General features: G+C 49.8%; 1 protein-coding gene across 1 annotated transcript in view; it reads left to right on the top strand.

The window, feature by feature from the left end:
- Positions 1 to 25,229, top strand: part of LOC131674455 (homeobox protein homothorax-like) — a gene marked incomplete at its 3' end in the record, with an annotated part of 109,782 nt that overhangs the window by 6,727 nt on the left and 77,826 nt on the right. The window contains exons 3-4 of the mRNA XM_058953151.1: positions 535 to 585; positions 4,086 to 4,274. Coding sequence (XP_058809134.1) covers positions 535 to 585; positions 4,086 to 4,274 — 240 coding nt within the window. The remainder of the gene's footprint in view (positions 1 to 534; positions 586 to 4,085; positions 4,275 to 25,229) is intronic.

The following is a 25,229-nucleotide window of genomic DNA, read 5'->3' as shown; positions in this document are numbered from 1 at the left end:
AAATGTATGCAAGCCATTAACGATTCGGCAGCAGATAGGAGAAGAGATAACGAGATGGATAGACAGAGGAATCAACCGTTGCTCCGCGCGCGCGAGACAAGTGAATAATAAATAAGGGCTATTAAAGCGGAGATGCGTGCTGGTGGCAAAGAAGCCATCGTCGCTTTTCCTTCATAACGTTTTCAATTAATCACGCGCGCGTCGATGCGTCGAAAGTTACGGCTCGGCGCGGGACCGCAGCGCCGGCTCGTCGATTCACGTAAGGAGAAGCCGCGAGAGAGTGAGATTTATGCCGGCGCCTTTGGACTTGGCCGCGAGGAGCTCGTGGGCGCGCGAACGTTAAACGCGAAGCGACTCGGGAGGCGGCGCGTCGACGACGTCGACGACGTCGTCGTCGATTGCACGAGCCTCGTCGGGGGGCCCGTCGGGGGGCCCCGCTCGTCACCGTTCGAGCTCGCGCGGCACTTATGCTCGCTCCAACTCTAAGGATGTACTGCTGTCGCACCATTAATCACGTTTTGTCTTTCTTTGCAGATGGTTCAGGCGATCCAAGTACTCCGGTTTCACCTCCTCGAGCTTGAAAAGGTAACGGAACTTTCCTTCAAAATGTCGCTGTCGAGCGAAACGTGTGCATGAGAGTTTGCAATTTGCTGGGAAAGCTGAGGCCGAGCAAGCGAGCCGGCGAGCACTGTTATGACTGGCCAGGCAATTTTCCTCCGTAATTGTAGCGAAAGCTCTGTCTTTGGAGAGCGGCCGTAGCTCTCTTCTCTCTGTTGGGCCGGGCGCTCTAAGTGCTGCGATTAAGCTGTCCGTTTGTCGCGCGGGCCTACCCGCGCGCATCGAGTCGGCCGTCGCGGACTCCGAGAGCCACGAAACGAGCTCGGAGCATGCAAATGCGCGCGGCATAAGGGACGACGACGAGACCGGCCAGCCTCCGCCGCCGCGCGCACTGCCCTCGGGGCACACTCCGCCTCGATCGCAATTGATCGGCGTACGAAACAGCGGACATCCATCCAAGGCGGCAGCCATCGCTCTCCCTCTCCCCGGCGCTCGCTCCTCCATGCCAATTTCATAGCAATTTCGCTGGCTCGTCGGCGAGCCCGATTACCTGCGCTCCGCCGGCCGCGCGCGATCTCGCAAGAGAGAGAGAGAGAGAGAGAGAGAGAGAGAGGAGAGAGAGAGAGAGAGAGAGAGAGAGAGAGCGAACGAGCGAGCGACCGAGCGCTGAGCGCCGCGAGGCGATTCCCGGAGCGCGCGTTCGGGCCGATATTTCGAGTGCGCCATGTGGTGACGCGCCTCTGGCTCGGGAATAGAAAAGATGGCCGCGCGCTCGCGCTCGAGCAGTCGATAATAGAAGCAGCGCGAGCTCCACTGACCCTAAAACGCGGCCGCTGCCCGTGTCGCCCGTGTCGTCTGTGTCGTCGTTCATATATATCTATCGCGCATTTTTTCCAATGGCGAGCCGGCTCGCCAACGGCTAACTCCCTTCGCTGCGCTCGCGGCAAAACTGGTTTTCTCTCTCGCTGAGCCTTTGCAATCTGTCGCTCGATTTTTCTCCGCGTGTACCTGCTCCACTCTCTTTTCGTCTCCTTTTACGTGCCTTTTGCCCGCGCTGCCCCGTGATGTCTTGATTGCCATGTACCACTCGCGCGCTCCGTTTTAATTATACCGTTCGATCGGCGCGCGGCGGCGGCGGCGACGGCGGTCAGCCGACGACGACGACGAATCAGCCGATCCGTCACGCCCGCGTTCGTCGGCGAGCGTCCTTGACAGTGAATGTGATTTCCATCGATCGCCTCTTTCGCCGCTGGTAGCCCGCTCGACCGTCGAAGGTTTTGGCCCGTATATTTGGCGCATAGGTGAGCCTCGCCGGCACAGCCGGATGCGTTCATTACGTTCCGGCTCGGAGAGAGGAGCCCATTGTGCTGGAGAATGGGGTGCTCCTTTTTTCTTCTCTCCTCTTGTTCTCGTCCAAACGGGATCCCTCGCGCGAGCGCGCGACGCTCCTGCAGCAGCCGAGCGCGTCGCAAGGGCATCGCAAGAAAATAAAGCGGAGAGAGCGAGCGAGCGAGCGGGAGAGAGGCAGATTGCGCGCAATCGTCCGAGATCCGAAAAGTGCAGTTCCTCGGTGCGTCCGGCGCTGATCCGGCGCGCGAGCTGCTCGCCGCGTTCGCTACGCCCTCGCGCGCGCGCTCGTTAAATCGCCCGTGAAATGGGAACTGATATCGAGTTACATGCGACACTGGCTCGGGAAGTGTCGCTTTCGAGGCCGCGACGGGCGACGGGAGACGCACTCCTCGGCCGCGCCGGCGGCTCCTCCTTCGCCTCGGCCCACTTGTTTAATCAACGCCGCAGCGGCGCGTCTTCGCTCGGCCGTGCTTTCGGCAGGTGCCCGGTCAGCCTACGCGCAAGGGATGCTGCCGCGTATCCGGTTACGATGCTCGCGGGGTGAGGCGCCCACTAGCGCCCGATGGTTTCTGCGGGCTTGCTCGGTAATGGAACGCGATCCTCTCCTCGGCGTGCTCGGCGCGCCCGGCGCTCGGGGCTCGGGGCTCGGGGGTAAAAAGTCGATCGGATTCCCGGAAGCGAAACCGATCTGTCCCCCGCGTACGCGTGCTTGATCAATGACTTCCTCCCGCCCCGATAATGCCCACCGCCGACTCTGTCCCCTCTCCACGCGCCCATCAACTTTTCCAAAGCTAGATTTATTTTAATGGATCTCTCTCGCTCTGTCTCTTCGAAAAGTCGCGCCGTTTAACTTTCCGGGCAATCGGACTAAGCGATCGAGCTTTCGGCCCTCTCGCCATTCCTTCCTTTTTTTCGCGCCATTCCTTATTTCGGCCGATCGATTCGCTAGCTTCGTCTTCGCATCGCGCCTCCCTCGCTAGAGTCTCGGGCAAGCGGCTAACGAGGCATTTAAACCCGGCCGAATTCTCGGCGAGCCTGTAACGCAGCCTGGTGCCTCGCAATAAATCCCTTTATCAGGAGGTCCTCCGACACGCAAGCTGCTCCGCCGCGCCTGCATTCTTCATTCTCGCCAAAGAGAAAAGAACAATTGACAGTTGACTCTGGTTGGTCCGCGCAGCACATCGCGGCGATCGGTTTCCCTATTGTAAATATATCTAATGGCGGATAGGCTTACAAAAGGCGGCGGCATCGTAATATAGCGCTCGGCTCACTCGCCATTTACATATAACAAGATGACCGCGCTCGCTTCGCTTCTTTTTAACTCTCTTTCTCTCTCGGTGTATATTTTTCTAAGCGTGCGTGCTGTACCTATATGGGTACGTGCTGCTGGCAGCAGCAGCAGCAGCAGCAGCAGCCGCAGCAGTGAAGAGAAAGTTATAAACGGGCGAAGCAACGGAAAAGAGGAAGAGGGTCTACGGCGCGGAGGAACTGGTCTAAGGGGAAGGGCGGGGGGGCTGCGATGCTATAGGCCTGTCAGGCCTCATTTGCATACATAACATTCTGGTCGGCTGGACACCGGTCAGACCTCCTCTCCCTCTCTCATCTCAGCTCGGTCTTGGGTGTGCGCCTTCTTTTTTCCGCTCGCTCGCTCGTTCGCTCTCTCTCGTTCGCTCTCTCTCTCTCTCTCTCTCTCTCTCTCTCTCTCTCTCTCTCTCTCTCTCTCTCTCTCTCTCTCTCTCTCTCTCTCTCTCTCTCTCTCTCTCTCCTCTCTCTCTCTCTCTCTCTCTCTCTCTCTCTCTCTCGGGGTATTTTTTGTGTGTAGCCGGACGGACGACGGGAGAGAGGCGGCGGCCAACACAACTCGTCCTACCGTATCGATGCGAGAGAAAGAGCGACAATCGGCGGCGGCGGCGGCGGCGGCCGGTCACAAGAAGTCGCGCGAGCTGAGAGAGCCGCGGCGGCAAAAAGCGTCCCCTCGTAAAAATTCCCCCGCGGACGGAGCTCGCAGCAGCGTCCGATATACTCGTTACGGGCGAAAAAATACCCGGCGGCAATTCATTCGCACCGGGCATTACACGTAGCGCGGCAGCGGGCCGCCGCTCATGCAACTTTCATGCCCGCACCCTGATTGTGCTGAAATACTAATGAGCGCATATGTCGGGCGCGTGTGATTGCAGGTGCACGAGCTGTGCGACAACTTCTGCCACCGGTACATCAGCTGCCTGAAAGGCAAGATGCCCATAGACCTGGTGATCGACGATCGCGAGAGCACGAAGCCCCCGGAACTGGGCAACGGCCTCGACGGCGGGCCACGTTCGACCGCCGACAGCACCTCGCACACCGACGGAGCCAGCACGCCCGACGTCGTGAGTACCTCGCCCGCCTCATCGTCCTATTATCCGCACGACGCGATAACTCCCCACCACCACCACCACCACCACCACCACCACCAATCACACCACCACCACCAACTCGCCGCCCTCGCGGGCAGCAGCAGTGGCGCGAGCCCGCTGCCGCAGCCCAGCGCCGGCTCCTCGGCGGCGGCGGCAGCGGCAGCAGCGGTAAGCAGCAACGGGACCAGCAGCAGTCCGAACAGTAGCAATAGCAACAACAACAACAACAACAACAACAACAACAACAACAACAACACCACCACCACTGTAACGACCACCCCGAGTAGCGCCGCCACAACTCCCAACTCCCTAAAGCGTACGCACCAGCAGATGATGATGGCAGCCGCGATGGCGAGCACGCCGCACGCGTCCGCGCCCCCTGCGCACGCGCACGCCGCCCTCGCCGCCTATCACTCGGCCATCTATCCGTGCTCGTAATTGCTACCGACAACCACACTACAACTGTCCAAACTGCAAGCGCTCTTCTTCCGCCTCTTCTTCTGCGTCTTCGCTTCTCCGCTTCTGCCGCTGCCGCTCGCCGCCCGAGCGCGCGGCCTCCTCTACTCCGCTGTACAAACTAGACGCTCGTTGCACTCTCGCCATCCTCTACTGACCCGACCGCGACCAGTCTCTCTCTCTCTCTCTCTCTCTCTCTCTCTCTCTCTCTCTCTCTCTCTCTCTCTCTCTATCTATCTATCTCTTCCCTGCTCTGTCTCTCTGCACGCTTCTCTCTGCTCTCGATAGACCATCCTTCTTCGTTATCACCAAACCCGTGAAAAGCGCGCATGCCTGTGCAAACATTTTGCTGCTTGTTAGAGCCACCTTTTTCAGGCCCTCAAGGTCACGCACGCTCCTTCGTTCAAATTTTTATCAGTCACCACGACCACTTCTGCGACCACTAGCTTTTTATCTAGCCGACTCTCCGTAGCCTTTCCACGGTTCTCGTTTCATTTTTGCATGACGACTCTTGCCGTGAAGAGCTTTCTTTGATAATGATTCGGTGATGCGTGACCTTGACGGATTATCTAGAGCAAGGATCCATATTCTGGCGGGCGCTGACACGAAGAAGGAAGGAAGACATTTACTTATTTTTATTTTCTGTTCTCTCTTTCTCTCTTTAAAACGACATGCAACAACAACGTTTGAAAAAACAAAGAAAACGAAAAAAAAATCTTTTTTTTCTCCTTCTATACCGAGGGCATTACGTGGGCGTGCGTTTGTGCGTTTAGATTAGGAAATCGAGCGTAGGGCCAATTTTAGGACAGGAACTAGGGCTTTTCAGTACTCTCGCGTGTTTCGCAGGCAACTTTGGTGCCCGCACACTCTCTTACATACGCAGCATTGGCCTAAGTTTGTGTGACTCACTGCCAAATTTACGAAAGCTGCCTCTGAAAAACACGAGAACGGAAACTACCACGTGATACGTAATAAAAGTATACGTCGGATCTCAACGTTCCTCGCGTCTCTTTTCTATTGATGCTCGGATGGAACTGCATAAAAGCGCTCGTTATTTTCTTGTCTCTTCGGGAGTTTTGCAGAGTGTCGCCGCGCGGTGCAGAAAAAAAAGCTTCGCAACTGCGAGCAAAAGAAGCGCCAAAAGCAGACGGAGTCGGATTGCTCGGCGTTCGTTTGTTGAAACTTTGATCGTGATCAATGATATACGTAATTAACTCGTAAGTCTAATATTTGCAAAATAGATTAGTGTCTATTTTTAAGTGAGTATACATATAGAAGGTTAACTAAAATGAAATGCATATACGTAAATGAGAGCGTGCGACAATTGAAAGAAATATGTGTTTTTCAACCTATCTAGTAGCTTTTCAATTTAATAGTGATTAGGTTACCATTGTCGTGATTGAATACAATTGATATTAAGCAAGACGGAGACAGTTGGACTCGCTTGAACTGCATTTGTTTTTTTGATACTCGTTTGCGACATGAGCGTGTTTTGTTTGCGTCCAGCTCGTTCGTTTATTGTTGAGTTGATGAACAAATGGTTGAAAGGAATAAGCGCGTGAAACTGCGTACGCGACTTGGCGGCAAACTATAGACAGACAGTGAGAGAGAGAGAGAGAGAGAGAAAGGGAGAGAAAGGGAGAGAAAAAGATAAAGAAAAGCAAGTTCAAGGGAAATGTGTGCGGTCTGCCGTGTGTAAAGAGTAAAAAAATGGAAACGCTTATATTTTTCATCGGACACACACTAGGCAAACACGAAATTAAAAAAAAAAATAAATACAAACTCTTTCTTGAGTAGTAAAAAGAGCAACGTGCTGGCATGCTCGGTATATTGCGTAATGTAATATCGGTGTGTAAGTAAAAAAGCAAATTTTGCGCTGCATAAGAAAATGATGAAAAAAATGAAAGATGTATAAGAGAGAGAACTGCCAAATCAAAAATTATAAGTCAAAGTGAAATTCGTAAAACAACAGAGCTATTGTAAAAAGTTAAGTAAAAATTGCTAGGAAAAATTAAACTAGGTCTCGGTACTCGTAACTAGGGAGTTGTGTGAGGTACAAAGTCCTGAGCGGCAGGGCGCGCGAGTTCCACCCCCTCCCCCAAATCCCCGTACTTGCCCTAAAAAATATACTTGTTAAGAACAACAACAAAAATCAATAAATCAATAATCACTGCTTCTCGTTGCCTGCATTAACGTACGCGGGGATGACGAAGCAAGAAAACTCGGATGCCAAGCTGCCTCTCCTTTGGGGCACACACACACTACACGCTGCAATTGCCTGCCTAGAGCAAAGCAAAGCAGCCTGTGAGTCTGTGCCTGTCTACGTGGAGAACGTTACACCTACAGTTGACGTTCCTCCCCCTCTTTATGTATGCGATTCAACACATTACGTACAGCCTTTATGATAAATCACAACACTCGGGCACAAACCAATACACGTACACTTGCACGCACACCACGAGTGAGGCTCCGACACACTGGGAACAGCTGACACGAAACACGCAAGAAAATCGATCGGATTTGCCGCTATCGCGCACTGCAAATCCAGCATGTCCTTCGCGAAGGGCACGACGTTGCGAGTCGTGCTGGGAGCCTCACTTCGACTACTCTGTACGCATTATACAACGAGGTTTGGTCGAATAATTAAGCGAGGTGTAATGCTGTGTGGCATACGCACCCGCGAGAGGGAGACACTAAAGGAGTGACAAGTGTGGCATCCGAGCTCATTTCAAAATTATACTTATCAAGATTATCCAATGACAAGTACGGAGTTTGACGGGTGGAACTCGGCACCTGCTACTCGGACCCTAGTTACGAGTGCCGAACCTAGGGCCGAGATTATCCACAATAATCTCGGTTGCTCCCCATAAACAAAACAATATTAAACAGTCGAACGACTTTGCGAACAAGGCTGCAACTGTGTGCGTTTATTGTTGTGTATTGTTCCACTCAGTGACGCTTATTCGATCATGATATTTTCTTCTACCACTATACGCATATACATGGTCTTGAACTAGGCATTGTTTCTGCGACACAGCGAGTTGTTTGTTTAAGGATTACAGGATGAGACTTGAACATTTGCGTGAGTAATTCGATGTTTTTCATTTTTTGATCCTTTTTTTTTGTGGAAAAACACGCGATCGATTGAATTATACTTTTTTTTATCTTTTTTTTCTTTTTTTGTAATATGATGATTTCGATGGTTAAGTTTGACTTTGCGAGAAGTTTTTAAAAAAATGCAACGCGCGCGCGAAGGCTGTCTTTCTCGAAGGACAAGATGGTGCGCGTGGGAGCTGACGTAGCTTCTTTTATTTGTCGGGAAGTCGTGCTCGCGCGCGCGTTGCATCTCTTGATGGCGACTGTATGCGGCGAGGACGGTTGTAGGCGCGAACGAGATTCATTCGTCCGTGCTTCGCACTAACTTCTTGTTTTGCGTAGACGTATATTATCTTTTTTTTTTTTTTTTTTTTTTTTTCAAAATACGAACGGATACATTAGAGATAATCACGTGAATACTTAGTGCCATAGAGTTTGAAGCGGGTGTAAGTTGGCCGCAAGTAAAGACTGTACTTAATTAATTGAAAAGAAAAAACTGTCGTCGTGTCGTCGGAATAAAGCAACGAGCACATTTTGTTGTTTTTTTTTAAATCTTGTTCGATGATGTTTGCTTTATACCTGTCCGTTCGTTCGTATCGTTGTGCACGCTGTTGTACTTTTTAAATTTTTTTTATACTTTTTTTTATTATCTTTATTGAATTGCCGGACGAATGAGTTGGTTCACTTTTATAATATCCTTCTATATTGTGTATAATAAAATAAAAAGGAAGACAGCGCGTATACGAGAATTTATAAATATTTTATATATATATACATGTGTATACATATATATATATGTATATGTATATATATTATTTTTTAGCTGACGCCCGTCGGAAAATGCATTTGTTGATGTCGTGTTGAATTTATTATTATCGAGAAGCATTAGACAATTATTCCGATTAATCGATAATATTGAAAAAATACGTTTCAGTGTTTTTTATAAACTTAGTAATTGTTTGCATTTGTTAAATTATGGTGCACATATACATAGCAGGCGCAGGTCAATAACTATTTTTTTCTCCTCTTCTTTCCTCGTCGCGTTCCTATTATTATTCAATTTTAATTTTTGTTATGACTGTACAGATCAGCTCGACGGATCTTACGTATATTGTGTATATATATATGTGTATGTATATAAGAGGCAGGCGGGCGGGCAATCAGGCGCGAGCATTTTTTTTATAAAGTACTTCTTTTTTATTTAAAGGGCATAGAGCTTAGTTTTCTCTCATTTTGCGCCCACGTTGGTCAAATATAGTAACGATGATACATAGATAGCCATACGATTTCGACAGCACAGTACTCGCGCCTGCTTCACCGCTCTGCCGAAGTGAACATCAAGCGACAGGTTTTTTCGGTGTACGTATATATTGCGTCGTATATGTACACTAAATGATATATATAGAGATAATTATATATATATATATATATATATATATATATATATATATATAAATGAATTCAATGAATATAAAACAACATAAAGAAAATAATGATGCGACGGCATAAGTCTTCTTTATTCGACAAGGCATCGTCAATGTACGTGTGTTAATATACATTAAAAGCTCAGAAAAAAGAACAAAAAATAACTGATGATATTATATGATATGGAGCTAAATAAAAGTACTTTTTTGAAGTAGACTTAAGGCTGAAATTACGAGAAGTAAACGGATGATAATAAAAAAATGAAACAACACACCCGCACATTGTATACGACTAGCATTATAACTCGATATAATATATTACCGATAATAAATACTGTTCAAACTATTGTCTCAATCAACGTATTTTCATTATAAATAAATGTTAGCCTTGTTGATTTAAAACGAATCTCACTGAGTACTTATTTATTTGATGCGTTCTCATCTCTCTTATACAGCAACCGATTGATATAAATATATATAAAAAAGAAAAAAAAATGACTAAAATCCTCACATCCTTTGTCTTACATGAACGAAAGCATGTTTTCTCTGGCACGTTCCTCTTATTTTGCTCTTGTATTATCAGTCTTTCATAAAAATCGAGGAAAAAGAAACGAAAGAAAAGACAACGCTCGAAGAAACAAAAGTGGCGGGAGGAGAGGAGAGGACACAGGCAACGACAAGGTTAGTATATGAGATCACCGTATAAAGCCAAAGCGCTGATTCGACTTGGGGTGCGCGCGCACAAGTTTTAGCGCAAAAGACGAAAAACCAGCTCCTCTCTGTACGCAATGCTCCGCGGCAGAAGTAGAGGGGAAGATTGTGCTTGCGCGCGCGCGAGAGAGAGTCATAAATCTCGGTTAACCCCTTGCGCTAATAAATATTTAACCCTTTAAATTTGCAACAGCCCTTAGCGTGTAGCCATTTGCATGCGGCTTCTATTTCATTTACACATCGCATAATTGAATATTTAAATTCAATTGCGCATTCTCTCTGGCGCTCTCTCGCTCAGAGAGTTAGCCCGCAAAACTGCAGTAAAACTTGTAACGGGGCCACTTTCCTCCCTCGTCTTCGTATTACCTACCAATAGAGCCTCCTTTCTTTTCCAAGATATTTGCATAGCATTACTTTCACTCGCGACATCAATCACGCGTCAACGGAGCTATATACATATATATATGTATATGTATGTATATATATATATATATATATATATATATATATATATATATATATATATATATATATATATATATGAGATGTATATGTATGCGAGAGATCGCTGTGCGCCGCGATGGATAATTAGAGGGCCTTCGCGACACACACAGCAGCAACAGCAGCAGCAACAGCAGCGGTACAAGTAACGTACCTTTGGCTTTTCGTCAAACGCAGTTAAAGCAGCCTCTTGTCTCCACTCCTTTGCTCTCGAGCGTGTCTGCTCACTCTCGCGTTTGCATGTATTTTTAGAAATATCCAAGAGCGCGAGAGCCTCGTTGACGCCCACACTGGCCGCGCTCGCGCATACATAAGCATCGTCGGCTTTCGCGCATCTCTCGGAACCGGCAGTGCATCTTGTTTACCGGGTCGATCTCGAAATAATGTATCCGAGTAAGCTGCCACGGTAGCAAACGTCCGTTTGGCATCGAGCTTGTCAGCGTTTGGCCGCGCGCTAATGACGACGGCGTCGCCTAATCGCTTGGCGCGCGCACCGACGACAACGCGCATTAATATTCCCGCGAGAAAAGACAGCCGATAACTGCGGCGCGAAGAGACAAAGCCAAATTGCCTCCGCACGGCAACTCGTCGCTTCGCTTTCCACGACAAAGCTCGGCGTCGCGCGCCCGGCAGAGGCGATAAGTGCCGCGAACGACATGCCCTCCTCGACCAATTGGAAACAAGTGCGGCGATTTTTTGCGCACGGGGTCCGCCCATTTTCGCACGCACGCTCGTAAAAAACATTGCGCTCGTGGAAAATTACGAGTCCGCGGATTCGTTCCTCTCTTCTTCTTTTTTTTCCACCGACTCGCGAGTACGTGAGCGAACGAACATCTTCTCGCTCTACGTCTTTTTCCTTAGCTGGCTTGGCGCTCTACCGAAATAGATCGGCCAAAAGAGAGACGGCTCTCTCTCTCTCTCTCTCTCTCTCGCTCTCTCTCTCTATTTTCAAAGGCGAATTATAACGTGTATAAATATATATTGTCTTCTTGGAACAACACACTCTTTTTGAATATTTTCTCTTTGTGTGCTTTTTGTTTTTGGTTTGTTAAATGGAAGCCCGCGCGGGCTCAAGGTGCGTATTATTTCGTCGAGAGTCGCGCAAGACAACCAGAGTAGAGAAAAATCGCGTGAATCAGCATAAAAGCATTCTCCGTATATATTTTTATTCGTCGGCCGAGGTATATATAAGCTATGCTCAAAAAAGCAGATGTACGTGTGTCGGGAATCAATTGACATTATTTATAATGCAAGACCTCTTCTTTAAATGATCGTCATTCAAAAAAATAATGACGACGATTCGGAGAAAGAGAGGTTTACTTAATAAATACGTTTCGCGGTTGTATGTAACTGTCGTTCGAGAAGGGTCAGCCCTATTGACACTATGCTGCGCGCGCGCAGGATGAGCAAGTAGGGGGTTGTTGCGCACAAGATTGCTACCTGCAGTGCTCGCGGGTGCGATAAACTTGAGCACATACGTATGTTCAGAAGCGTCAGCTGCGCTGGCCCGCTGTCGACACCCGTACAGCCAAAGCTGCCCGTGTATCTAGACTACTCCTGCGTTAGGCGAGCATTATCTATGCATTAGGAAAACTTATGGCGTTCCGTGAATTAGCCCCTGTGTCGCTTCCATTACACATCATTTATTTTTCCTTTCCGTTTTTTCCGCTTTTGCTTGTACTCTTTTGACGCTTCACACGCCTTGCCGTTTGGCGTTCGCTCGGTAATACACGATCTCCAATTGTAGGAGAAAGCGAGCGAAAGTAATTTTACGTTGTACAAGAGCAGCGATCGATTCGGTATTAATCAATTTTTCAAACCTTGTTCAATTCTCGCGCGAATAAGGTACAGAATCAAGCACGTGAGGTTTCGCCGAGTAGCATTGTTATACAAATCAGTTGGTTTTGCAAATGAGGCCCGAATTGAATAACGACTCCTTACAAAAAACCAACAATCGCACGCGCACTTGAGGTAAAGTCAATAAGGAGGGCCGAAGAATAGAACGCCGCTTTTCTTCCCTCCGCGGAAGAAAAGAAGAAGCCATAATAGCATCTTTTAAGTGGAAGCTTTAACTTAATCCTCCCTGTGATCACATTGCGGTCAGTTTAAGACCGGTAACCAAAATTAGCCGGATGTGTAAATAACTATTAAACGTATAGCGCAGCGCAGCACGAAGAGAGAGAGAAAAAGCTTCGGGTGTGCACGAAAACCGCAGTCGTTTGGCTTCTCTCTCTCTCTCTCTCTCGGCACAAAACGCTGAATAATAATAGAGTGCGTCGGTCTCGGCGCTGCTACAAACGGAAAATCATTGAGCCTCGGGCGCTGTGCGTGTGCAGCAGCTTTTGTTTCACCCCGGCGCGAAGACAGCGCAGGCCTAGCTGTACGCATGAAAGAAGAAGCTCCGTGTCCATGCAGACGGAGGGTGGTGCTGCTGGTAATTGGCGGCACTTTAATCCTGCGCGAGTGCAGGGTGGGGTGCGTCCTGCGCCCTTCCCACGCAGCTTGCAACCCTCGCCCGCGAAAATATAATTAACGCTAATAGCGCGCGTATATACGGCTCGGATTAACTTCAGGGGCGTCAAATTCGTACGGGCGTTGGGCAAGGCAGCGTTGCACCGCCACGCGGCTGCCGATCGATCCTCGTGCGCGGGCGCAAGCCCTCCTGCCCTCGTGCCGCGAGCGTCGTCGCTCTTCTTCTCGTCCCTTCGCTCGCCGGCGCTAAGTAGGTGAGCCGATAGCGGCCAAGATAGCGCGCGGCGCTCCGGACGATTAATTCGCGCGCGCACGGCCGATCGAGAGAAATCTCGCCTCCTCTTCTCCCGCGCCCGGTCCTCGCGTCGCACCGGCGAAATCAATGCGCGGCGCGCGGCGAGAAGCGTTCCCGCGGCTCGGCAGCTTGAATATGCGGCTCGCGCGCTAGTTCGCTCTCACGCATTGCTTTCGATGCGCGTATATTCCCTCCTTCGCTCTACACCCACGCCATTGTTCCCGCGAGACCTTCGCTTCCTTTTTTTCCTCTTTGCGCCCTTCCATTCGATTTCCGAATTAAGGAATTAAAAACTGCGCACAAGTTGCCTTCCCACGACATTGCGCTCGGCTGACGTTTTGTACGAAAAGTCACAAGTATTATAATGGCGGTTATAAGGCCGTGCTGGGACAGAAAGAACGAACGAAGGAGAGAGAAAGAGATGCCGAGAGATCTTGTATGCAAATTCTCTGGGTGCATCTCCGTGGGATCCTCGCGGGATCTGTGGAGGATTAACGGGCCGGCATGCATGAAAGGCAGCTCACTCACACCGTGCCACTGCTTGCTGCTGCCCTTAGAGGGACGCTGCTGCTGCTGCTGCTGCTGCTGCTGCTGCTGCTGCTGCTGCTGTGATCGCCAGGGATATATGAGTCCTTCTTTCTCTTTCTCTTGGGCTCTCTCTCTCTCTCTCTCTCTCTCGTTCTTTGCTTTTTTACACTTATTTATACCGGACCAAGCATCGAACGGGTCCAATGTCGATTTCTTGTTTTCTCTTTGTCACCGCGTTTTTGGAACTTTCCCGTGATACAGCGAGTGGCTCTTCAGAAAAGGTTCTTTTTTTTCGAATTAGTGGGATATCAAAACGATAAAAACAGAGTAGAGTCGTCGAGTGCAACGATCCGCGAGCGTTACTTTTATTCGAGTTTGAGTACGTACCCACGGTCCATGAGCCAAAGGGAACCGAGAGTATCAACTTACGAGTCCAAGAAGTGTGAGGTGTACGTTAGCCACTCGAAAACGAACATTATACCAAACTCGCCGCGTGAGAGGTGCGAAGAGGGCCATTCGGCCAAAAGAAAAAACAAGACGCATACGGTCTATACGTGAGTCGAATCGCGAGAGAGAGAGAGAGAGAGAGAGAGAGACCGCAGAACTTTATCGGCTATATATACACACAAACGAGCTGACCGCGAATAAAAAAGTCACGAACGATTCGCGCGAACAACCAAGATGTAAGTTATTATGTCAACCTCGCAATGCGAGGTCGATCAAATGTGCATCGTTTTTTCCACGAGGGTAGCCCACACGATCGCGAACTCAACGGCATCCCCGATCGGAGCGTGAGGACCGGGCCAAGCTTGACAAGTACGCGCTTCGGCATCATGGAAATTGGACGCGTGTCGTACGTGAAAACGTTTCGGTTTCTCGCCCGCGAAGAAAAGAAAACATTGTTGCTGTCTCGTTTTCGGTGCGTCGGGGCACACCTTGTCCCAAGCGCAAGCGGTCTAAATTTAAACCGCTGTACCACGGGCGAGCGTACGTTAATTTCGGACGAAGCTTTCGCTGCGACGCGATGCGCGCCTGTCGAGCGTGCACAAGCGAAGACTGTAAGTTTGCACTCGTCGGACCAGCGAGCTGTTGTCGCTCGATCGACAAAAATGTAATTGTTGGGTTTGGCGTGCACCGCGAAGAAAAAGGAAGCGTCGAACGTGCGAGAAGTACGATGGCGGGAAAAACCTAAGAGAGAGAGAGAGAGAGAGAGAGAGAGAGAGAGAGCGAGAAAGCGACAGCGAACAGTTGAAAGGTAGACAGATCCTGTCCGCGAAGCGTCTGCATTTGTCACTAAAGCTTCTCTCGCGTGTGAGCGCAAAACAAAAGCCAGCAGCGGCAACAGCAGCGGCAGCAGCAGCTTGGGTGGGCAGTCAGCAGTCAACGACGACGACGACGACGACGAAGACTACGACGACGACGACGACGACGACGACAACGATGACGACGACGACGACGACGACGACGACGACGACGACGACGACGACGACGACGGATTCTCTTATCTGTCACGACAATGCTTCAAATCTATCGCGAAGACAGAGCCCTTCCACACTCCACTGCTGCTGCTGATGCTGCTGCTTAAACGTAGAAGCATCGTCGTGCACTCCATTAGCTCTCCGAGACTCTCTTTCTCGTCATATTCGCTTCTGAATGTTGTAGTGCTCGTTGTTTTACGCTCGCTCGCTTTGTCGATCGTGACTTCGCTCGTCGAACAATGAGCGCCGGCAGGAGAACGGGGTCGCGACGACGTATAGCTATGCTGGCAGGAATCGCAAGCGGGCAGGTGTGCCAACGAGACTCGCGTCTCGCGCGCCTCGCTGCTTCTTCTTTTCGTCGATTCGCCAATTTCGACTGGGATGCTGCATATTCGTAAGGCCGATAAGCGCGCCGCGACATTCGTCAAACCCACGTGACGATGGCGCGTCGCGGGGAGCTACCGCCGCCACCTACTCCCTCTCGCCGCGGCGACACCCACGTGCTCCTTATGCATACGGCGATCCAGCGAATCTCTACATATATGCGCCTGTTGCCTTAAGAATTCCACGTATCGTCTCAGCTCCTTTGAATTGCCTATGTCTCATTGTCTCTGATTGTGGCCTGCACTTTTATTCGGCAGCGCCACGCCATTCGCATTTCATTCCTTTGTTCTTCTTCTCTCGCTCTGCGCTCTCTCTCTCTCTCTCTCTCTCTCTCTCTCTCTGCCGCGCCGTGCGTGCTTGATAATGAGAGGACCATTCGTCTGTTTACTCACGGATAAATCTGACCCTGGATCTCTCTCGTTCGGCTAAGTTTAAGCAAGCAACTCGGCTCGTACTTGGGTGGGGGACGACAGCGGCACTCAATTTGGCCGCTATTTGGCAATTGTCGCACCAGCGCTCCTCGTCTATTGATGCTTGGCTGCGCTAATGTTTGCTCGTAAAAAAAGAAAAAGCGCGACACACAGCATCCATTCAGACGGCCTGAGCTCTGCCGTACACATCGGCATAGCCGAGGCAGCATCGTTGTCGTCGTCGACGAGAGAACGAAACTTCAGTTCTCTCTCTTTCTCTCTCTCTCACTCTCTCGCTCTCTTCTCTCAGAGAGTTTATTCCTGGCATTAGTTCCTCTCGCACGCTCGTCAGAAATAGTGATGGCACTTGCCTGCCTCTCTCTCTCTCTCTCTCTCTCTCGTTGCCGCACGCACACGCAGCTTTAAAGCTCGCCAATATCTATTCCCGCTCTGCAAAACAACGACGCTATTCGCGACGCCAGGATAGGCCTTTCCTACTCTCGATCGAAACTCTCTCTCGCTCTCTCTCTCTCTCTCTCTCTCTCTCTCTCGGAGTCGCAAATGAATTTTCACGACGACCATCATACTCAGCAGGCGTTTTACTGGCGTGCCCAGCGATTCGCACTCGAAGCGAGATGACGGTTCTATATGTATGCAGCCAGTACGCGCGTGTATGAGTGCCGCTCCACTTCGACGTAAAAATATCTCGCACTGCTATATACTCTGGCCCTCGTCGTCGTCGTCGTCGTCGTCGTCGTCGTCGTCGTCGTCGTCTTCGTCGTCTTCGTCTTCGTGTCATCATCCTCCCTTTTGCCGCGAGCGAAGCTGCGTTATACCGGGTGACACACGCAAGTGAGATGTCATACGCGCGAATTATCCTCTACTCTTTCTTCTTCCGTGTGATCGTCTCGCTAAGAGCGCTAGGGCTCCGCTGCTTGATACATCTATCGCGCCAGTACAGCCTCTTCGCGACTATTCTGCACCAACAATGCCGTTTCTTTTTGATGCTAATCTAGTCGAGTCGTACAATCGTTCAGCCGCTCGGCACCAATTATAATTATTAATTTATGCACAAAACAAACAGCGCGTCGTCGCGATATTCGGCCTGACTGGCGATTTGGTATCAAGGTCGAGGTTCTCTCTCGCTCTATACATAATAGTCGAGAGAGAGAGAGAAAGAGACAGAGAGCGAGCGGCGCGGCGCGCGAAACAATGTCGACGCGCGGGGGAAGGTTAGCGCTGTAAATCACGGCGAACGAGCATCGACCACTGTGCTACCGCGCCGCACACTGGCACAGCCGTCAAGTCATCGACGACCAACACAGTGTGTCGCCGTAAGCGCGTGTGTGTGTGTGTGTCACGATTCTTAATTCGGCTCATTTGCCATCTCCGAGAGCGCTGATTTATCAGCCCACCTTCATCACGATCAAACGTCAGTTTTATTCACGCGCATCTATTTTTCTTTGGATTTGTATTTGTGCCCCCTCGAAGAGTCAAGAATCGGCTGACAGAAACGAAAAAAGACAGAGAAGCTTCGTTTAATTTTAATCGCGGAAAGCCGAAGAAAAGCCGAAGAGCGTCGCTCAGTGTACAGTCGCCGGGAGAGAGAAAGAGAGAGGCTATGGTATGCTAATGACTCTTTAGGTGACGAGCCTTAGATCTAGACTCTCGTCTGAAAGCGTGCACTGGCGCTGCCTGCTACTGCTTTGGAGCCTGTTGCCAGCAAATAGTTCAGCATCAATCCCCGACGTCTTATTATAACGTTATTAAAATAACCGCCAGCGGAGAGTCTCGCGTTCTCTATACCCCAGGAGCGCGCGCGCACGACGCAGCTGCAAACGACTGATCCGAAAGCGCTTACGTCGATCTTTCAATTTATTATCTCGCTTCGGTGCTTTTTTCTGGCGCTCGCTCGAGCAAGGAAACGGAGTCCAATATCGCAGCCTTTTACGCTTAATGAAGATACGTTATCGGTCAGAGCTCGACCGAATATCAACTCGATCGTGCATCAACGCCAGCAACAACGGGCCAAAGAGTTGCCTTCGATAAGGAATGCTGGTATTTTCGTTTGAAAACAGAAGGGCGGTCTGCGTGCGCGAGAGAATGCCAGAGGGAATATTTTATTAGGCGTCTGAATATTTAACGGGCGACGCGCGTCGTCCAGGGAATTCGGGCTACTGTCCTCTCCGTCGCCTGTCGCGGTGCAAAACTTTCTTTCTCCTTTTCTTCATACTTTTCGACTGGCCAGAGACCAATTTATACAGTCATCGCGGCTTTTGTTTTTCTTTCGAGCGCGCGCTCATTCGGAATGTTAGGAGAACTCGTTATCTGCCAAGATACCTTTTCTTTTGATAAAATATATATATGTACATGTATATACTTGTCGACATACATTTTAATTGCACGCGTGTGGCTCTCTCGACATTGAATTCGGAGCTGAACACCAAATTCAGTGAATCTGGCAACGTCGCGCGCGCGCGCACTCTCTCTCTCTCTCTCTCTCTCTCTCTCTCTGGCGTCCCAACGACAATTCGAAAGAGACCGGAGAGAGCATTTGGTGTGGCATTGTGAAGTCGAGGGATGCAGAACGAACGAACGAGAGAAAAGGACAGCGCAGGATCCCCATCGCTACCTGCGAGCGCGCTGCGGCATCCCTTTCCGCGTGAGCGAGACGCCGGTTTTTCAAAAAATCGGCCATTTGGATCTTCTGCCTGAGACTGCTTCTCCGACAGAGTTTTCCTTTTGATCCTTTACTCTTTCTTCGGGGACCGCTGACGGAGCAAACAGCTGATCGTAATCGCGAAGAGGCACAAGTCGATTATCTTGATTTAGAGCCCGGGGACTCCTCTGAGCTTCATAAATTCTAACATAATTAAAGATGCTCCGATCCTGACTTCGAAATACCGACAGCCTTTCCGAGCAACCTCTGTCGGCCGGCGCAATTTCCTCGAAAGCGAACGCACGAATCGGGAGATCGTCGAACGCGTTTGCAGCCGCGGAGGAAGCTCCGTGAAAGCGGATTCGTTGGCCGCGAGCGCCGCGAGCGCCGCGTGTGCCGCGTTTGCCGCGAAGCGAGCGCCGCCGAAGGAACAATCGCTGCGCCCGCGCGATAAGGTTCTCTCCTCTGGCGAGCAGGATAAACATCGATGTTAAGACCAAGAGTAGACACGCTGCTGCGCCGCCGCCGAGTCGGGGGCGCGGGCCCGCTTATCGCCGGAACACGCTACTCCGCGCTGCTATGCCCTCTTTGCAACTGTCTGTCGGTCGAGCAGCCTCCCGCCGACTCACCGATGTGTTTATTTGGCCTGGCGCACGCGCGCCGCTCAATAATCTCATTAGCCCGAACAATGAGCAGCTGTAAATGAGAGCCGGGCCGCGGAGAAAAGAGCGCCACTCCAACTACAATCGGAGATGCAACAATGGCTGCAGCAACAATGTAATGCAGCCGATGAGAGCGCAAGAACCGGCGGAGAATCGAAATCGAGCGCGGCATTTGTCCTCGCCGAGGCATTGAAATCGTAGTCGCCCCCGCTCTCGCGTACGCGCGTGCGAGCGTACGAGCGCGGCCAAGATTGGCATAAGGCAACCGCCGCCTCGTTGTCGTGCAGCCTCCTCGCATTATAATACAATTTTCAGGTACGCGCGCCGCCAAAACAAAAAAAAACGTGCGCGCACAAAGACCCTCTCCCCCCCGGCCGAGCGTCAAACAAAAGCGTGGGTGCTCTCCGTCGAGCCACGAGGTGTAGTATTACTCATTCAAATGATCCTCTTTCCCCTTTCGCCGTTTCGTTTGCCAGGCTACCACTGCCGTGGAGCCGCCGGGGCCGCGTTCCTGTCGATAGATTTTTGCGCCCGATTTCGCCGCGTTTTTATCGACCGCGCAGAGGGAATAAAAAAGCCGATGGCGCGCCGGGCCCATGTGAACGGAAATCGGACGCCAACGTTAAGCTTTTCGTAAGATTTCCAACTGAACGCGAGAGACAGAGGGACGACGAGAGTGAGCGAAAAGCGAGAAGCCGGCGGAGGGACCGAGTTGGCTTGCTCCGTTTTTGCCCGCCATTTGGTTTCGAGCTGCGCGCGACTCGGTTTGGCTCGACGATATATATGCGTCATTCAGGTGGAACGGAACGACGAGAGACTGAAACAAGTCAAATACCAGAGAGAAATCCGATTACGCGTGGACGCGCGACCTTTGCTCACGTTTATTTCTGAGCAATTAAGCCGTGCGCCTATGAGATTTTTTTCTCAGCCATAAATCAAAGGAAAGCGATCGTCGCTAGTCCGTGTCACAACACGCTGGAAAGTCCGAGAAAGAGAGATGCTGCTCCCTCTCCCTTGGCGTCGCTCACTAAAGCGATTTTCTCTTTCTCTCTCTAAACGCTAAGCTTTCAGGAAAGTCGCATGGCTTTTCTTACAACATGCCATTGTCCGCGAGCTCGCTCGGGGAAAAAGGGAAATTCTCCGAAGGATTTTCCGAGAGAGAGGGATGCTGCTGCTCTCTCGTCCATTGTTGTAATCCGCATTCACGGCAGAACCCCGGACTGGTTCCATATCCCCTCACCTGGCTAGGCGCGCGCTCGCGCGGCAAGCTGGATGCGCCGACTATTTTACCCGAAAAACTCGCTCTCTGTGTGCGGTTTTCAGCGATTTTTACGCAGCTAAATTGGATTACCTTGTTTTCCTCTCTCTCTCGCCGCTCGCTGATGTTTATTTTTACGCGGCTATGAATATGGAGATTTCCATTTACCGAGAATTCCAAGTGGAGTCCCGTCAAACATTTCATCTCTGTATGTGGGTCACTCCGGAGAGCTCGAATGATAGTCGATTTTAATTAATTTTCACGCCAGCTATGCTCGTTCCATCACCATCAGAGAGAGCCCGCACAATTTTCGGAAGCCATTATACTCGCGGACACACTCTCGGGAGCTGAATAAAGCATCAATCCGTCAATTGAATGGAAAGCTATGGTCAGTAGGTAGGCAGCAGCATCGGGAAAGCGTGTGAAAGTGGCTGTTTGGCATTCGCACATCCCTAGTAATATCTATTATTGGCCAGTAGGCTTGGGCTCTGTACGCGCGGGCCTTTCTCTCTCTCTCTCTCTCTGCTCGGTCCATTGTCGCTGTAGGCGCGCAGAAATTACGGAAACGCAAATTGGCCAGTGTGTGTGCATGTGTGCGAGCTGTTGGCCCGACGACTGCAGACATTCGCCACGTGCGCGCATATGCGGTCGTGTAATCAGCATTAGAGGGGCTGCCAACTGAAAAGGGGTTTTATTAAGCCGCCCCGCAGGCGATTATTTGTTGCGTTTTACCTTTGATTTTAGCCACGCGCGCGCGCGCGCCTTTGTGCCCAACACGCGCGCGTCCGCTTGCGCCTGCGTGCGTGTGCGCGTCCGTGTATTTAATACTTCTTTTTCTTCGCCGCCTGACCTACATTCTTGCCGTGAAATGGTCTTATCGTCGAGTGGAGATGAGAGTGCATAATGGATGGAAGCTTCGCTGCGGCCTGTCCAAACAATATTTACTAAAGTCACCAGCAGATGACGAGGCAGCATTCTCACAGGGCGCTTTTTCCCCATTGTGCGCGCAGCCGTACACGCGCGAGATACGCTCGCGCTTCCCCCTCGCTTCTGGAACCCCCAAAATCCGAAGCCCTCGGTCCTTGCTTCGCTCGCCTCTGCTCTTGCGCGTCTGCGTGTGTGAGAGAGCTACCGGTAATGGCTGTCGTAGATCGCATTAGCCGAAACACGCTATGAATTCCAAAGCAGCATCACTGCCTACGACAAATTCATTTCGCTCTCCTGCGATCCTTTCCTTCGACGATCATCAAATTCGTACGGCCATTTCTCCTTTATTTATTTTTTTTTCATCTTCCGCAACGTACCGCGATTTGTCAAATCCGTTTTCTGCCCGACTGACGACTGTTGCGCGGATGCTCCATCGCGTATCCCCCTCGCAACGACCTTTGCCGTTTCTCAGAAACATATGTCGACGGGATTACCACTCGCGGATATTTGACTTGTGCTCGCGATAAAAATACAAGACCACTGCGATGCTCGTCAGCTTTGCACGATAAAAGAGGCCGAATCTCGATTAAAAACGTGCCAGCGTTGCATACTTTTGCCTTCTTATCTTCGCGCTTACACACACCATTGTCCGTACGAAATAATCGGCTATCAGATCTAATTAATCGGTAGCGCTGATTAGCAAAGCATTCTTTCAACGGCACGCCCGATCTCACTTGCCGCCTACGGACACGCGTGCGAATTTCTGCATCACCGCTTTCTATCTTGGGCGCAGCAATCGCGGTTATAATCGCGCGCTGACATTTGCATTATGCTCGCGCGATTCGCGTCTGTGTCGGCAACACGAAAGCCAATGTTATGCGAGCAGTGCTCGAGGGTGGCACACGACATATAATGTATGCGTCCCACCAATAAATGCTCCTTTAACGTTCAAGTCGCTACTCGCTCTGGAGTTTATGTATGTACATTGTCTCCGATTCGCGTCGAAAATTCCAGTTTTCGACAACGGGTTAACGAAGCACAAGCCGATCGTCGTATCTTCTCTAGAAAATGATTTAACGTCTCGCCGCGGTTTCATCACTTTTTATGTATATATATCAGCGACATCCCGAGGGAACTGGTCAAGTTGGTCTTTCGTGAAATCGAGATATTCAAATTGAAAGTTGAAACGCATACGCAATTTCAGTAAATGAATTTTGATAGTTGGTAATGATCGGAAACCACGTATGTTTGAGATATATACAAGGGGTACATTCATATGCGCCTTACATATTGACAAGCGCGCGCTGTCCCTGTCACGTGCAGGTATCGTCGACAGGACGCCATCTGGATGTAAACGTACGGACCATGTTAGCAGAAGCCACCGGATTATTAGGGGTCTACGCTAAATTTACACCTTACTGCGCGGATACCTTCGGAAGAGGCTTCTTAAACAGTAAATATTTAGTGTTAACTAAATTTTCATAAAATTCAGACTTGGACTGTTTTATTGTATCGCTCGAAAGAACAGTCGCTCTGATTGTTCGCGAGGCCTCCCCCAAAGAACAAACATGCGAAGAGAATGGCGCGCCGACGACATTCATTTCTTTCCAACTTCGGGTCTGTTTTTCTTTTTTAATTGAAGAATTTATTTAATACGGCGCGCGGTTATGCCGATGTGCCCTCGCACACGTGAACGTTCGGACGAGCCATAAAACGTGTGCGGTAGCCGCTGTTAGTCCTTTTCTCTCGCAGTCCGCCACTACTGTTCATGAACGCTCCCATCAATGCTCTTCAACCGAGAAATTAGCTTCTTTCTTCTTCGTTAGCCACCTTAAACCTCCGTTCGTTTATTTATTTTTTGCTTCTTGCTTGGCTTCGCTCTTGCGCGCTATATACATAGCTGAGCTGCTCTCGCGAGGTGAGCACGCAGATTATGCCAATACACGACATGTCGGTTTATCTTTATTGAATTTTAATTACTTTTATCGTGCGTTGATTTGATAATATGGCGGGAGGGAGAGAGCGAGAGAGAGATGGAAAAAAATTATTGAAAACTGATAGTGCATGGAGTGTTTTATCGAGTGTATACATGTTTTACACTCGAGATGTATTTCTGGGCTGGAAATTTTGTAATTTATCGAGAAAGAGAGAGAGAGAGAGAGAGAGAGAGAGAGAGAAATGATGCGTATCGCAATAGTAACACGCTTTGCACAAACTTTCGCACAGAGATAATAAGCTTCTACTCAATTATTCTGAAAAGTTATACGGCGACTGCACTCTCAACAAAGCGAACGTACGAGGCAGTTCGATAAAAAAAATCGTATGTCTCATCAATCATTTTAATTATTGCTGCGAAACACTTTTGTGCATTGTTTGATATGTAAATCTCTTTTTGCGGCGATGAAAATGTCGCGATAAAAATCGCCGCCGGCGCGCGGCGTTATCGAGCAAATTAGCAGCGGACTTTATAGTCATGACGATCGCAGCTGAAATTATCAGGTTGTAAACTACATCAAGTTAGCCATGACATGACCATGCATAAATCACTGTCTCGCCGCGGCGACTCGAATCGACGAAGGTACGTCAAAGTTTCTTGCGCGTACTGATCGGGGAAATGCGCGCGATGACGATAAAAGTCGCGCGCGAGATGCGCGACTGGCTGTTTTTCTTTACAAGGTGTAATTGCTTCCTCGATAACGATAGCGCCTTTTCCAGCGGAATTGGCGAATCTGATGATTCGAGCGATAACAGAACACAATAATAACAATAGAACTAGAGACCGACAAAAGACCAAATTAATTTGCTGGCTGAATCGAATGGCAATCGTTTAACGCGAATTCGGCAGATCAGATTAGAAGCGTTGCGTACTACTGACACTCAGATGAGTTTGCCGGGTGAATCGCGGGGCAACCTTTTCTTCTTGTTTGCCCTGGGGTGTGGAGGGTAAAAAACGAAATTTTCGAGGCAGACGGGCGTCCGTTAAAGTGGATGGCGACGAGCAGAGAGCGATTCAATCATGATAATTTGCTGGAATGAAATTTAGCGTTGCCGAGGGTGTACGTGTGTGCGCGCGCGTGTGTGTCCTTTTTCGTCAAACGGGGGTGCCAATCTAATAATATCACTCGACTACTTGCGGGCGTTGCTCGATTTTGCGGCCATGATTCGATTTATCGTTTCAAGATATAAGAATTGTTTCAATTATATTTGAAAAGTGAATCATGAAAATATTCCTCTTTTTATGCGCGCCTTTCGATTAATTTTATCAGCGGGGCTCGCGCACTTATCTGTCGGCATTAATTTATGCACTGCCATTTGTTACAACAAAACCCATTGACGTAACTCTCGGGCGATGATTTGGCATGATTCTCTTGTAACTTCATCTCATTAATCACGTGGAGCGATTCTGAGAAGCCACCAATAACATTTATTCCACAAAGGGTAGAAATCTCGCCCGCCAATCGAAATTATCGTTATCGTCGTGCGTCTTACTCGAATATTTAAGGACAATAATTTTCATGTATCCGTTTCAGTTCATCTCTTCGCAATAAATTTCAGCTGTCTTCGGAGGCACAGTCGAACGGTAAACGGCGCTCGCATCGAGCGTCGTCTTCGAAGCCGAGTGCAAATTCAATATCGGGCGTTTGCATTAATCAACGGAAATCCAAAA

The sequence above is a fragment of the Phymastichus coffea genome, unplaced genomic scaffold (genome assembly GCF_024137745.1).
Source record: "Phymastichus coffea isolate CEN01 unplaced genomic scaffold, Cenicafe_Pcof_1.1 PCOF00245, whole genome shotgun sequence".
NCBI lineage: Eukaryota > Metazoa > Arthropoda > Insecta > Hymenoptera > Eulophidae > Phymastichus > Phymastichus coffea.
Note: the sequence above shows the minus strand (reverse complement) of the source record. Positions and strands in the feature narration are given on the sequence as shown.